A 16100-nucleotide genomic window follows, 5' to 3' on the forward strand; every position below is an offset into this window, starting at 1 on the left:
TAGAAAAACTAATTACATTTGTATCTGTTAATTTAAAAATTTATCTACAAATACTGATATAAAACAGTTCAAAATTATTTTCTAGGTTTTTCACTAGAAATTAAGAGTTAAAATTGTAATTAACATACATAATTAAAATTACTAGATATAAGTGAAACAATTGTGTATACCGTGTGTAAGAAAAATAAGATGTATTTTTGGTTGAAAGGATTATGAAGGAGGCATGAGAATGTGATTTTTGTTAAAAAGAAAGCAATTTTGTCCAGAGGTTTTTAAAGGTTGTTTTAAGTTGAAGAGATTAAAAAAATGATAAAACTGAATGGATATAGAAAACTGAGGAAAGAAAGAAGATTGAAAACAATTATAAGAGTTTATAAAAGGTTTATATAAATGTTGTGTGGTGAAAGTTGATTGAGAAGAGATGAATTAGCATTTCCATTGTGCATACTACCCTCAGACTTCCAGACTGGTGGAATGCACAAATGGGAAAATAAAAAATCAATTGGCAAAGCTTACAGAAATGTCTTACCTTCCTTGGCCTAAGACTCTTTCATTTGCTTAGCTTAAATTCTACCCTGCTTGGAATACATCAGCTCTTTCCCATTGAAGTGATAATGAGAAGTCCCATGCCCCTGAAAAAAGGAGCTTACAAACCAGCTCTCCTTAAAGGTGATTTTCTAAAAAAAAAAAGGTAGTATTTTTTATTATTGCCAAGGCCTTACAAGCTTCTCAATAAAAATTCTAAGTTAACCGAGGATTCTTTTAACAGCAAGAGACATCAAAGATCATGGTGTCCAACTTGGAGATTTTGTTTATTGGAAAACACCATCAAATAAAGCACCCCTTTCAACCACATCGAATGGACCACATCAGGCAGCCCTGTCTGCATGGACATCTTCATCATCGGAGATCTTCAACACCTTGTTCTTCAGACCAGGACAAGAAGTAGATGAAATATTTATTTGGTTACCTTTAGGAACAGGAACACTTTTCAAATTGTTTTGTTAATAATTGTCCTTATTGTTTATTATATTTTTGATACTTAAATTGATAATACCTTATATTTCTGCATGCCTAAGGTTAACAACAAAAAAAACAATCATGACTTAAAATTTTCCAACATAGTGTGGTTCCTTTGTCAGCAGATGGACCTCATGGAGATTCCCTTGGTTTATCCCTTTGTATTGCCAATGAATTCAGTCTTGGGACCTCACTTGATTCTTTTTTTTTTTTTTTTTTTTTAAAGATGGAGACTCACTGTGTCACCCAAGCTGGAGTGCAGTGGCACCACCTCAGCTCACTGCAACTTCTGCCTCCTGGGTTCAAGTGATTCTACTGCCTCAGCCTCCCGAGTAGCTGGGATTACAGGCGTGTGCCACCATGTCCAGCTAATTTTTGTATTTTTAGTAGAGACAGTGTTTCACCATGTTGGCCAGGCTGGTCTTGAACTCCTGACCTCATGTGATCCATCTGCCTCGGCCTTGCAAAGTGCTGGCATTACAGGCATGAGCCACAGTGCCTGGCCGATCTCACTTAATTCTTAAGCCACACTCCCTTCCCTTTTTCCCTTGACATGGGGCAGATTACCTGGAAATTAGCCTTTCCAGCAACATGGAAGAAATTTAAATCTAAAATGTTAATGATCAATGCTTTCAGAAGAGAAAGATCTCTATCAAAAGGGGGAAATGAAGAAAGAAACACACTTCAGAGCAGTCTGAGCTATATGAGGTTTGCAAAATTTATCAGGCCCAAAGAGACATGAAAAACTTCAGTCATACCCCTCTTCCCCCCGACCCCCACACTCTCTCTCTCTCTCTCTCTCATACCCTGAGGGCAGTTGTTTAAAGGCATTTTGATCGTTCTTTTCTTCCCCATAGTTTTCTGAGTAGCTGTACATCTATTATCTTCACGTTCCTGGAATGTATGATACAAAGAATAATGTATAATCAATCAATAGCTTATGTTATTTTTATATAAATTATTTGTAAACAGCTTGACAACTACCTCTTTTTTCCTTTAAAAATCCACTTTTAAGCGGGACACAGTGGTGTGTGCCTGTAATCCCAGTTACTTGAGAGGCTTTGGTGGGAGGATTGCTTGAGCCCAGGAGTTCCAGGCCAGCTTGGGCAACATGGTGAGACCTCATCTCAAAAAAATAATCCATGTTTTACTGCTGCTAACTACAGCATATATTTAAGGCACCTTGAATCTATGCTCCCAAGTTGTAGTCCTCAAATTTGGCCCAAATAAACTCTTTACTTATATTAATTTTGCCTCAGTTTCTCCCTTAGGTTGATTCTCTCAGTGTATGGTTTGTCTTTTCATTTTCTTAATCCTGCCTTTTGAAGCTCAAATGGTTCTAATTTTAGTTAAGTGCAATTTATTATTTTTTTTTCTGTTATGGCTTGTGCTTTTGGTGTCATGTCTAGAAACTATTTGACTAATCCAAGGTTGAGACCATCTTTGCAAAAATTATGACAGTGAGAAAAATCTAACATGACTGACTCTATCTTGCTTCTAACCTCACAAGGTGACCGTAGCTGTCTTTGCTCTTTCTTGGGCTTAGGCCAAGCTTACTAATGGAAGAATTTAGTTTGTAGTTTAACCTTAAAGGAAAGATGATAATAGCCCCTTTGGTCCCTTTGGTTCAGGGACCAAAACACCCTTTGTAAAAACTAATGAAAAGCCATAGAATTAGAATTATGAGAGAGGCCTGAATTCTGCTAACACATATGCATAGTTAAAGATAAGTAATCATTGTATACTGCTCAGGAGTCACATAGGGGTGGTCACAAGATTGGTAATTTCCCTAAGTGCCCCTATAGATAACATTGTTATTGTAAAACCTGAGACTGGTGTTTGAAATATTTTTCAGACTTTGCATTCCAGTGGAACAACTGATGCCACCTGGACTGGTGACCCACACCCAGGAACTGTCTCTGCACAAAGATAGTCTCAATACGTGTCTGATTTCCTCCAAAACACAGCCAATTAGCATTCCCCATTCTGTAGCCCTCTGCCTGACAAATTATCTTTCAAAAACCCTAGCCTCCAAATTCTCAGGAAGATGAACTTAAGAATTATCTCCTGTCCTCTCACTTGGCTGATCCTGTGAGCAAACTCTTTCTTTGCTGTGAAAATCTGCTGTTCTCAGTGCATTGGCTTTTCTGGGCAGTGGGCAAGATTAATTCCTTGAGTGATTACAAGGTCATGAAGATTTTCTCCTCTAACTTTTTTTTTTCGTGAATTTAGAGTTCTAGTTTCTATATTTAGGTCCATGTAACCCATTAGGGTTAATTTTCTTTTGTATGATGTGTGGTGATGATAGTGGCAGAAGGAAGACAAATCCTAGGCAGACATGGGGCCAGTCCCTGATGAAACCTGACCTTCAAGCTGAAGACAGTTTAAAGCCCAGCTACAAGTCCTGGGTAAATTCACAGACCAGATTGAGAGCCTCTCTTCCTGTTTGGCATGCTTTCTTCTGATTGATCTCTGCCCGTCACCTATTTTATATATACCTACCCTTCCCTAATTGGTTTTTTACACTGTTGTGCTCATCTGGACTTTTTTGCATATTCACAAACCAATCAGCATGCACTGCTCCATTCTGAGTCCATAAAAGACCTGGACCCAGCCACAGTGAGAGAGAGACCACCTGACTTTGGATAGGGGACCACCCTTGCATCCCCTCTCTGCTGAAAGCTGTTTGTCACTCAATAAAATTCTTCTGCACCCTCCTCACCCTTTGTCAGTGTAACCTCATTCTTCTTGGACATGTGACAAGAGCTCAGTACACACTCAACACAAGTACAAAGAAGGCTGTAACACTGTGGACCTCTGCCTTCCACTGGCAGAGGGTAGCCTCCTCACGCAATGGGAAGCAGTGGTAGGGCCAAGCCAGCCCTGGAGCCACGGGGCTGGAGCCGGCCAACAGAACAGGCTGACAGAGCTGTTAATGTACTGCCATCTGTTGGGCTGCAGACGGCAGGACTAAAAGAGCTAATTAGCATACTGTAACACCCCCTCTGGGGCTTTGGGGTTGTGGGCACCACTGCCTGGATGCCACTGTGTTCCCCTCAGTTCAACACGCCTGGTCCAGCGACAAACCCTGCACAGAGCCCACTCCTGTGCTGGCGCTTGGAACAGCTGTCCTGACCCCACACTTGCTCACTCACAAACCCCCTTCTTCCAGGGGCTGAGCACCTAGTTGTGGTGGCCATGGGATCCATGCCAGGATGCAAGTCAGGTGTGGCACAGCAAGCCAAGTAGATGGGGCATCTCCTGTGGCAAATCCAGGCCTGAGCAAGGCCTGGGAAGGGGTATTGCTGGCTGGAGGTCTCTGCCTGGCAAAGTGATGGAGAAAAATCTGGCATCAGTAAGGATGTAAGTTCTTCTTCTTCTTCTTTTTTTGCATATGAATATCCAATTGCCCTGGCACCAGACCCCATTTTTTGAAAAGACTATCCTTTCTTTGTTGAATTTTCTTGGCACATTTGTTGATAATCAATCAATCATGAATATAAGGGTTTATTTCTGTACTCTCATTTTTATTTCATTGCTCTATATGCTTAGTTCTGTGCCAATACCACACCATCTTGATATCTTGATTCCTGTAGCAGTGCATTAAGTTTTTTGTTTATTTAGTTTGTTTCTGTTTTTTTTTTTTTTTTTTTTTTTGAGGCAAGGTCTCACTCTGTTGCCCAGGCTGGAGTACGGTGGCATGAACATGGCTCACTGTAGCCTCAATGTCCTGGCCTCAAGCAATCAAGCGTTCTTCCCGCCTTAGCTTCCCAAGTAGCTGGGACCACAGGCATGTGACCCCCTCATCCTGCTAATATTTTTTTCTTATTAAAAAAATTTTTCGTGGGTAGAATTGGGGTCTATGTTGCCTAGGCTGGTCTTGAACTCCTGAGCTGAACCAATCCTCCTGCCTTGGCCTACCAATGTGGGGATTACAGGCATGAGCCATCACAACTGGCCTAGTTTTATTTTTTTGTAGAGACAGGGTCTCAACATGTTGCCCAGGCTGGTCTCAAACTCCTGAGCTCAGGCAATCTGCCCACCTCTGCCTCCTGGGTAGTTAGGACCACAAGCATGCACCACCCTGCCCACTTTTTAAAATTTTTGTAGAGATGAAGTCTTATTATGTTGCCCAGGTTGGTCTTGAACTCTTGAGCTCAAGTAATCCTTACCCCTTGGCCTCTCAAAGTGCTGGGGTTCTAGGCGTGAGCCACCTGCCTGAACTAAATTTTTAAAAATCTCAAAGTGTAACTTCTCCAATTTTGCTTACCTTTTTCATAAATCTTTTGGCTATTCTAGATCTTCTGCATTTCTATGCAAATTATGGATTATCTTGTCAATTTCCACTAAAAAAGTCTAATAGTATTTGCCAAAAACTGAAACTTCTGAGATTTTTACCCTATTGCAAGCTAACAAGTTTCAGAAAAAAGTCTTCAGACCTCTGCTTTACCCTAACATTCCAGGTCCTTATGTTTCAATTTAAATCTACTTTTCTCTTATTTATTCCTTTTAATTGCTCATTGTTCCCCTTATAAAGATACTTACTTTTAGCCATTTGTATGTCTTTGATGGTCTCTCCACAGGAATGTTCTTTGCTATTATCTACTTATGCATGAATCCTATTCTTTAAGGCTCACTTTAGACATCATTCCTTTCCTTTCCCTTTTCTGTGCTTCCCTGATCTCTTTAGTTAGAAACATTTTTTTTGGTATCAAACTTATCAAAATAAATAAAAATAAGTAATCTTTATCTGTCTTCTCAAAAATGAAAAAATAAAAATAAGTAATCTTATGTCTGGATGCAGTGGCTCATGCCCGTAATCCTGGCAATTTGGGAGGCTGAGGCAGGTGGATCACCTGAGGTCAGAAGTTCGAGACCAGCCTGGCCAATATGGTGAAACCCCATCTCTACTAAAAATACAAAAAGTTAGCTGGGCATGGTGGCACATGCCTGTAATCCCAGCTACTCAGGAGGCTGAGGCAGGAGAATCGCTTGAACCAGGGAGGCGGAGGTTGCAGTGAGTGGAGATTGCACCATTGCACTCCAGCCTGAGCAACAGAGAGACTCCATCTAAAAAAAAAAAAAAAGACCTTCATCTCTGTCCTCCCATAACACATTATTTCTACCTTTGACCCAACTTAATTTTCCTTTTATTTATACATCTCATTTTGTCAGAATATGTATAATATCATCTGAATCTCTTAGTAGTCTTTTTTTTCCAGTTTTGTAGAGAAGCCTTGCTATGTTGCCCAGGCTAGTCTCAAACTCCTGTCACGTTATCCTCCCGCCTCCCAAAGTGCTGAGATTATACACACATGCCACAGTGCCCAGCTCTTTTGGTATTCTTACACAGGGTCTTTTTTGTTGTTGTTGTTGAGACGGAGTCTCGCTCTGTCGCCCAGGCTGGAGTGCAGTGGCCCGATCTCAGCTCACTGCAAGCTCCGCCTCCCGGGTTCACGCTATTCTCCTGCCTCAGCCTCCGAAGTAGCTGGGACTACAGGCGCCCACCACCTCGCCCGGCTAGTTTTTTGCATTTTTTTTAGTAGAGACGGGGTTTCACTGTGTTAGCCAGGATGGTCTCGATCTCCTGACCTTGTGATCCGCCCGTCTCGGCATCCCAAAATGCTGGGATTACAGGCTTGAGCCACCGCGCCCGACCACACAGGGTCTTGATTAATAAATGTATTTGCTAAATAGGGTTCGAGGTATTTTTGCCGGTGATTTTCCTGTTACTGCCATTAGATGGCAGTGCTCAAACTTAGTAGTGCAAAGAAATACCAGGTTTTAATAAATAGGATTCTGGGTCTGTGGTCTTATCTGCTTTGAAACAATATTGCCTTAGCATGCTATAATACAAACTACCAAATGATCTTGTTTATTCACTGCTACTATATGAAACTTCTCTTTCTGTATTGACCTCTTTGGTGTGTGGAAGAAAGACTTTCATTAAAGTTCTGAACCTTAGCCTACGCAGTCAGCTAGCATTTACAAATCATTATGTAGAGCAGATTTGTGATTGTCTAAATTAATGGCATTACCTACCAAATGTATAACTGTTACCAGTGCTACTACATTAATATTTGAAAGATTATCTTTTTTTTTTTTGAAACGGAGTCCTGCTCTGTCGCTCAGCCTGGAGTGCAGTGGCACAAGCTCCGCTCACCGCAAGCCCCGCTTCCCGGGTTCACGCTATTCTCCTGCCTCAGCCTCCTGAGTAGCTGGGACCACAGGCGCCCGCCACCACCCCTGGCTAAATTTTTTGTATTTTTAGTAGAGACGGGGTTTCACCATGTTAGCCAGGATGGTCTGGATCTCCTGACCTCATGTTCCACCCGCCTCGGCCTCCCAAAGTGCTGGGATTACAGGCGCGAGCCACCGTGCCCGGCCGGTTAATTCTCTTTTAAAGCAAAGAACAGTAGAAACCTTATTAGATTTTATATTTTCTCCCAACCCCCATTCTCTTTTGTTTTTGAAGAACAGCAGAATGAAATGAGCTCCAGGACCCATTCAAGTAGGGTATGATGGTTTGAACAGATTCCAGCATGGAACAAAGTATCCATATTTTGCCTGAAGTCTTTCATTCATATGATTCTTCTAATGCTTCCTGGAAAATTCTAAGAATTTGATGTGAGCACCCACTTGGCCTATGGCAGGTGCATTAGTCCATTCTTGCACTGCTATAAAGAAAAGAGTTTTAATTCGCTCACGGCTCTGCAGGCTGTACAGGAACCCCGAGGGCTTCTGCTGGACTTCTGGGGAGGCCTCAGGAAGCTTAGAATCATGGCAGAAAACCAAGGGAAGCAGGCAAGTCCTATATGGCGGGAGGAGGGAGGGTGGGGGAGGCGCCACACACTTTTAAATAACGTATTTCACCAGAACTCCCTATCACCAGAATGGCAAAAATGGGGAAATCTGCCCCCATGATCCAACGACCTCCAACACTGGGGATTACAATTTGACATGAGATTCAGGTGGGACACAGATCCAAACCATATCAGCAGGGTTAGAATAACTTTTTTGTTTTCCTACTAAGTGTTGGGCTTATTTGTAGGGCGAGTAGGGTAAGCCAAATAAAACTATAGTATACATAGTATTTTTCATATAGTATACATATTATTTTATCCAAACCATATCAGCAGGGTTAGAATAACTTTTTTGTTTTCTTACTAAGTGTTGGGCTTATTTGTAGGGCGAGTAGGGTAAGCCAAATAAAACTATAGTATACATAGTATTTTTCATATAGTATACATATTATTTTATCCAAACCATATCAGCAGGGTTAGAATAACTTTTTTGTTTTCCTACTAAGTGTTGGGCTTATTTGTAGGGTGAGTAGGCTAAGCCAAATAAAACTATAGTATATATAGTATTTTTCATATAGTATACATATTATTTTATATGTAATATGAAAATAATGTGTCTAAAGGAAGGTGAGTGGAAACTCTACAGCAAAATACCAGAGTCTTTCTTTACAAGAGGACAGCTTCTATTTTGATATAAGAAAATGGTTCCTGTTTGACGGACCTCATTAGGTCTAACTTGGACTACAGAATGACTTCTTTTGAGCAGAGCTTACAGGAAATTTTGATAAGTCAAGACTGACGACGTTTTTGGTTTTTGCCTGAGAATTTTCTCAGTTTCTCTGAGAAACTGTATCACAAAATTACTATTAGATTGCTCTTATGTAGACAACTTGAAATTATTGGCAATTTCCAATTTAGCAAAATGTTAGCTATAATAACTTAGTGAATTATGACAACAACCTGTTTCTCTTAGGTTTCTGACATCTAAGTGTTCTTACAGGACAAAGATGAAGCTGTAATTGTCCAGCTCAACTGCTCATCTCCTTAGCATAAACACTGATTTGGAAAATACTTTGCGTATCACACGGTAGGAGCCTGGGAGTGTTCTCATCCAAACTAAACAGTGGTTAAAGGTTTTTCAACAAAGTTCTTGCTCCAATATCTGTTTTCATACCCAATTACTCAAAGCAGATCCTCTTCCTCTTTGCTTCCTCTCCTTGCAATGCCCTTCCCTCTCTTCCCTAAACTGGAGAACTTACTTGTGCTCAAGATTCAGCGCAAGTGTCACTCCCAGGTGAAGGCTTTCTCAACAAGGCCGCGGGGAACAGCCGGTTACTCCCTGTCTGCTCCCAGAGCTCAGGCAAGCAAGCAGCTCGGCTTTTATCAGAGAATAATGGGATTATCTATTTTCCTGTAGGTCTCGCCCCGAGGGTGTAAGCTTCGAGGGCGGAGACTGTGTCTTTTACACTTTTTCCCGTTTTTATTGTCCAGCCAGCCCATGCAGGTGACTCTCCATGTTTCCTAGGCAGCCAAGCTGAAGGAGTTTCATCTGGCATACGGGTTCCCGCCAACCGAGCGTTTAAAAATAAGCAGCGGGGTACACTACGGAACAGAGGGTGTCCCTCACCACGACCGACTCTCATCGGTTCCAGCTGGTCCACGCAGGCAGAAGCGATTTTGGAGTTTGCTTTGATGAGGAAAACGCTTCCCTGAAGATTCCCTGCGATATTTCTCCCACTCTGTGACCGAGACACTGTCCGCTTTTCTCTAACGGTGACAGAAAGTCAATGGGAAAACGTGGGATTCAAAGGTTTGAAGGTAACAGCCCTCAGCCACTCGGGATCCAGGCCCGCAGTTGACCCAAGCTGATGTCTGTGAGGAGAGGTCGCGCTGCGCCTTCCTCTCGGCGCCGCCAGCCCACAGGCTGAGATCCCACCGGAAGCCGCCACTCCCTCAACTGCCTTCTCCCTTGGTACCCCGCCCACTCCTGGGCGGACAGCATCGTTCTCGCGAGAATGCGGCTGACCTCGCCTCTTCGGATTGCGCGCTCTCGCGAGAAGAGGCTGAGGACCCGGCCTGCAACCTGCCAGGGCGGCTCTGCTACGCGCAGCCGCCTCAGTGGCAGCCTCCACAGCAACCTCTGGAGGGATCTGGCTGAGGAGGAAGTGGCGGTGTCACTGGCCTCGGCCTTTGCCCCAATCTTCTGTGGGCACCGAAGGGGGACTACAGGTTCGAGAGTGAGTGGACTCAGCTGGGGAACTCGACGGGGGCGGCGCGGGAGGCTGGGCTTGGCTGGGGCGAAAGAGGAAAAGGGCGGAGGGGCCAATCTGGGCGTGAGAGCCAGGCTGCTGTGGCGGTGGTCTGGGCGACCGGACCCTGCTCGGGGACTGTGGGTGGTGTTTTGGGTTCCGGCCACGAGCACCCAATTAGGAGAGGCCGGGATAAGACTTGAATTTTGCAGCTGCTGCTTTTGGGTTGGGAGTCCGGAGGCCTTTCCCCGGGGATGAAGGCGATACCCTCATCCCTTTCCAGGGCAGAAGAACCCCGTGCCCCGCCCCTTTCCTGTCATCTCAGACGAACGCAGTGACATCCTGAGGAGGGCGCATCACAATAGGGAATAAGGTGGTGGGCAGCCTCCCTCTGGGTGAAGAGGAGTGATACCCCACTAATGTGCTGCGTGGTTTTATGCTGTAACCGTTTTACGTGTGATAAAGCTTTGTTTTCTTAAAACTTGCACGGAAAAGGTTCTGGTCTTTCTTCTTCAGATGCAGGTGCCCTGACACCCTTATCTTTGGGAATGGGGCGGGGGAACGTGAGACATCAGTTAGTAATTTGTTAGTGTGGGCCAGTGTGACTGTTCCTGGGCCTCACAGATTTCAACTTCTGCTTTCTCGTCAGTATTGAGTCTGTGATGAAAAGTCAGTAGTCCAGACATGCTGAAAGATAGAGCTTTACTTGCTTGTGGCTTTGTGCACTTAGCAAACGAGATTATTTTACGAAGATTTATTATTTTTCAGAGTTTTCATGCTTTTTGTTTAAATTAGCAATGTAAATGAAACAGCACAGAATATTAGTTGTATTTGTACAACTGAGTTCCTTCCCGCCCCTATCCTCCCAACCTCCGAACTACACAAATTTGATCAAAATGTTTTAGAGAGGGGGTTAGGGATAAATTTTCAATGAAAGAGACTGTAGAAATCGGAATAAGAGATATAATAAAGAATGCAGCCATAAGGGCCAAAAGAGTTTCTGTGTTAGAGAGCCTGTCCAGGATTGAAGTTCAGGCCTGAAACCCAGGTCTGCAGTTGTCATTTGAATATAAAGCAGAAAGCAGTAGAAAATACTTGGGAAGGGATTTGAAAGTGGACTAAGACTGGTTAAAAAACAAAAAAAAAAATGTGAGAAGAATTATTTCTGATGATGTAAATGTGTTTTATAAATTTTCCCAACATTTCTCAGCGTGTATGACCTAACTGCTATTATATTAATACATACAAAGTAGGAAGGAAGGTTCTAAAGCATGGAATGTGGTAAGGAACCACCAGAGAGTAACAGTGTTCAGTCAGAAAAGCTTTTAGTGTTTCAACAATGTTTTTGTGTTCTTTCATCTTTTTTCTCACTCCCAAAAAAGCTTTCAGATGGACTTTTAACGCTATGTAATTATGTTACCCTTCCACCAGTCTGAATCTTTCTCACTCTTTCTAAGCCGTGTGAATTTTTAAAATTGTTAACTATGGAGTTGCAAACCACTGTGGTCTGCTTTTGGCTTTTTATAGTAGGTAACTTAGGGAAGTATGAAAGTGATATGGAATATATTATGCACCTTTCAAAGCCATAGCATGAGCAACAAACTCACATGCCTTCGGGTACTAGTTAGATAATGAAAATGAGGGAAATGCACTATGCCTTATCAGAGAGACATCCAAGTCTGAGGTCCCCCAATCCGTGCCATATATGAATATGGACTCCATCTTCAGCATTCTCAAGAGAAACCAGAAATCTAGATTTTTGCATTCAGTGTCTTGCGTCTTAAAAATATTGTCAACTAATTAAAACCATTAAAAATATCATATGGCTGAATCAAATTCAAACCTGTCTATAGTTGCATTCTCCTCTCCAGTTTAGAAGCTCTGTTATAGATTAAAATTAATAAATTTTATGACTGGAAAAAAAGGAGGGTTAAAGCAAGTTTGGAGTTTCAAACTTAAGGGGTCTTGGGGAAAAATGTCATGTCTAATTGTAAACAGTAGTTAAATTTAATAGCCTTTAAGTATGGTAGGGCAAATTGAACTGGTATTTGCTATAAACATTCTAACTGGAAATAACTGAGGAAAAAACATCTCAGTATTTATGGTTTAAGAACTCAGAGTTCTGAGCATAGCTGATTTATAGGTATCTTATACAGAAATTGGATTATTTAGAAGCTGTTTATTGTACTTGCAGCTAATATATAAAATTAAATACAAGACACCGTCTATAGTCCATTTCAGGATTTGAATGTTTATTGTTTGCTGTGCTATCCCACATTGTCTTCCTAGGCATTGACTTTTACTGGAAGAAGTACTGATCCCTTGGATTTTATTCCATGCCAGATGGAGACTGGAGGGGTGTGGCAACAGGATGGAAAGAAATGGGTAGAGAAAGTGTGATGTGAAGCAAACATTCTTGTGCCCCTTCCTTACATTGTTTAAAAGATTGATTTGTGTTAGTTTTTCTTGTAAGAAGGATAGGTACATTAATTGATTAAACTTAGTGCCTTATACATACTAGAGTGTAATGACATGTATGGAATTGATCTTTGTGGATTAAGCCTCATTTACCCATTAATGTAAAGTAATTTAATCACAAATCTGATTCATACCTAGTTGAGTTATGGGGAATGGGAGTGCTAGAGGTCAAACCTAAGTAAGAGGTGGTTTTTAGGGATATAGAGGGCAAGTTGAGGGTCTTCACTGGGGATAAGGGTGAGAGAGGAAGTTAGATAAGGGAGAGAATTTTGAAAAGGTGGGTGAAATGATTAAGTACCCATTTGTGTATTGTGCAGTTTTACGAAGAGGTCTGCCTTTTGTAGCTAAATTTATCATAATTTGTGCAGAGACTACACAGAATACTGCTTTTTAATCAGGACTGCTTTGGGAATTTGCAGACTTGATTTTCATTTTAGCTCAGTCATCTCAGGCCAAGCTAGGCGAATATCTGTTCATTCAATCTTTGCCTCTCTCTGAAATAGGAAATGAAAGAAGAGGAGATATGTGTTATGTTTGTGAGATGCTCCTGTTGAAGAGCACTACTTCTGAGGAATTTGTTTTATATTTGAGAAGATTGTGCTTATTGAAGGGGGAACCATTATTTTTGTCTCTAGGTGTTTCTACCATGACTCATAAAGTAGGAAGTTCTTTTTTGGAAATAACTTTCACCTTCTTCCCATCCCCTGAGTGGCCGTCCCAAAGGAGGATTAGGGGAGGCTAGGGGAAGGGATTGAGTATACTTTTGTTCAATGCCTTATGATTCAATTTTTGGGACTCTTAATTCTTAGGCTATACATTGTCTATTCATTTGTATGTTAGGCTTATCTGAGCAGACTGGACTACTAATACTATGAGGGAGAAGATAATGGAATGCCTACAGTTCTAACTGGGTAAGTTTAATTTGCGGTTGAAGTAATAAGGGTTTTTGCACATTGGATTCAGTTATATTTTTCTCGTCATCTGTTTGGATCCTTTATTTTTTGTTGATTCTGAACCAAAAGTAAGGCAGGTCAGGACGGTACAGATGTTACCTTGTTTTGTTAATGGAGAAAGAACTATTAAACTATTTTCTCCTTTTTAATAGATTCTTCATCAGGGTTCAAGTCAATGTTGCATTTCCCTTAATATATCTTGCTCTGGTTTACTTTGAGATCTTTGAAATTGAGACCTAGTTTGCCAAAGAATGTAGCAATCAGCCAGTCAGGCGTGGTGGTTCATGGCTCACATCTGTGATCCCAGCACTTTGGGAGGCTGAGGTGGGCGGATCACAAGGTCAGGAGTTCAAAACCAGCCTGGCCAACATGGTGAAACCCCATCTCTATGAAGAAATGCAAAAGTTAGTCGGGCGTGGTGGCAGGTGCCTGTAATCCCAGCTACTCAGGAGGCTGAGGCAAGGTTGCAGTGAGCTGAGATGGTGTCATTGCACTCCAGACTGTACGACAGAGCGAGACTCCATCTCAAAAAAAAAAAAGAATGTAGCAATCTATAACTTGAAGATGGAAGGTGAACAATCACTTTAAAAAGATGCTCTCTGAGAAAGGATTAAGACATTGTCAGGTAATTGGGAATACAATGAGCTGAGTATTTGAAATAATAGAAACTTGAACATAAAGAGGAATGATTTTAATTTAAATATGTAACCTTATGTCACAGTAGATTTCTGAAGATTGTAAATTATCGTTGCCAATAAAAGCATCTTTCTGGCCGGCTGTGGTGGCTCACGCCTGTCATCCTAGCACTTTGGGAGGCCGAGGCGGGCTAATCACGAGGTCAGGAGATCCAGACCATCCTAGCTAACATGGTGAAACCCTGCCTCTACTAAAAATACAAAAAAGTAGCCGGACGTGGTGGCATGCGCCTGTAATCGCAGCTACTTGGGAAGCTGAGGCAGGAGAATCAGTTGAACTTGGGAGGTGGAGATTGCAGTGAGCCAAGATCATGCCACTGCACTCCAGCCTGGGCACAGAGCGAGACTGACTCTGTCTCAAAAAAAAAAAAGAAAAAAAAAGAAAAAAAAAAAAAAAAAAAGAAAAAAAAAAGAAATATCTTTCCTCACCCTGTTAATAGTTTAATTATGTTATTCTGTTTAAATGTAAGATATCTGATTATATGGTGCTTATTTTTTGTCTTTGTAGTTGAAATGAGTGATCTATTAGTAATTTTGGTGACAACTTGAAATTATTGTTTAGTATTTAGCTCTGAATAAAAGTCTGTTATAGTGAATCACTGATTGAAGTACTTGATTAGAAACTATGAAAAATACTTTTCTAAGGTCATTTTATTTACTTATTTTGTTTATTTTTCCCTCCACCCACGGAAGCTGTAGGAACTCAGGTCATTTTAAATTGTAATCATACCTTTCTGCCTGAAGTGTCTTATTTAGCATCATTTAGATCTGAGTTTAAAGCCCACTGTTAGCTCTATGACAGTAATGTTAACCTCTCTGAGCCTTTGTTTCCTCACATGAAAAATGTATATAGAACACAATGGTCAGGGATTTTTCTTGGTTTTTTTTTTTGTTGTTGTTGTTTTATTTTGTTTTGTTTTGGACAGAGTCTCGCTCTGTCACCCAGACTGGAGCGTGATCTCGGCTCACTGCAACTTCCACCTCCTGGATTTAAGCAGTTCTCCTGCCTCAGCCTCTCTAGTAGCTGGGACTACAGGCTCACACCACCTCGTCCAGCTGATCTTTTTTTTTTTTTTTTCTTGTATTTTAGTAGAGAATGAGTTTCACCGTGTTGCCTAGGCTGGTCTCAAACTCCTGAGCTCGGGCAGTGCGCCCGCCTCGGCCTCCCAAAGTGCTAGGATTACAGGTGTGAGCCACTTCACCTGGCATGTCAGGGATTTAAGGATGAAATGAAATAAAAGTATATAAAAGTGCTATTATAAATAGTAAAATGATGTATAAGTTGTTAGCATTTTGTTCTGTGTTTATGCTCAGAAAATAGCATACTGGCATCATTGCCTCCTCCTCCCACCTCTCTGTCTCCAGTGATCTTGAAACACATCCATTAGTTAGATTTACATTCACATCTGACTATCTCACTTGGAGAGGACAAGTTCAACTGACTATTTGCAGCCTTGCCAATATCACTCCTCCAGTGAAAATTACAAAGCTTTTTCTTTTTTTCTTTTTATTTATTCTAGTAAGCATTGAACAATAGGAAGCTCTTTTTCTTGTTTTTCATATTAGCATCTATTGGCTGATACCTGGTATTCTGTGTAATATGAATGCTAGGTAGAAAAGTAGGCAAAAGGGAAGAGATTAGAGTGAAGAGAGAGACTGTGTGACATTTTAAAAATCCCAGTCTTTTGGGATACTGTTATCTACCTTTAAAAAAGCCATTTTTATTAATTTAGATTATTTCCTTTAGCATATTTGACTATTATTGCTTGTAGCACATGAGTAGAAAATTATCTTGGGTTTTCTATTTGTAGGCTACATGAAATGTCAGCTTAAAAATAAATGTCATCCTAGGAAATCAACTGGGTTTGGAAAAAAATAAAAGATAAATAAAAATAAATTTTA

The 16100-nt window shown here is 41.3% G+C and overlaps 1 protein-coding gene and 1 long non-coding RNA gene across 8 annotated transcripts in view; one reads left to right on the forward strand and one right to left on the reverse strand.

The window, feature by feature from the left end:
* Nucleotides 1-788: 788 nt before the first annotated feature.
* Nucleotides 789-9822, reverse strand: LOC117080838. Of its 2 annotated transcripts, none has more exons than XR_004435977.1 (3): nt 9083-9822; nt 1827-1914; nt 789-970 (listed from the first exon to the last, which is right to left on the reverse strand). It is a non-coding gene; the product is annotated as an uncharacterized LOC117080838 (long non-coding RNA). The 2 variants fall into 2 exon arrangements; XR_004435978.1 differs by having other exon boundaries at nt 789-926; nt 9083-9821.
* Nucleotides 9823-9853: 31 nt separating this feature from the next.
* The window catches only part of BTBD10 (BTB domain containing 10), a 78043-nt gene continuing 71796 nt past the window's right edge, over nt 9854-16100 (forward strand). For 2 of the 6 annotated variants that reach the window (XM_033206171.1, XM_033206174.1), the window contains exon 1: nt 9860-10052. Coding sequence is in view for 1 of the 6 variants with exons in the window: in XM_033206172.1 (XP_033062063.1) it covers nt 13442-13461 (20 nt within the window). In the remaining 5 variants the exon portion in view is untranslated. Of the gene's footprint in view, nt 10061-13390; nt 13462-16100 lie in introns of those variants that run through there. The other 4 variants (XM_033206172.1, XM_033206168.1, XM_033206173.1 and 1 more) reach the window with 4 other exon arrangements.

This window comes from Trachypithecus francoisi, unplaced genomic scaffold, assembly GCF_009764315.1.
Source record: "Trachypithecus francoisi isolate TF-2019V2 unplaced genomic scaffold, Tfra_2.0 Lachesis_group8, whole genome shotgun sequence".
NCBI lineage: Eukaryota > Metazoa > Chordata > Mammalia > Primates > Cercopithecidae > Trachypithecus > Trachypithecus francoisi.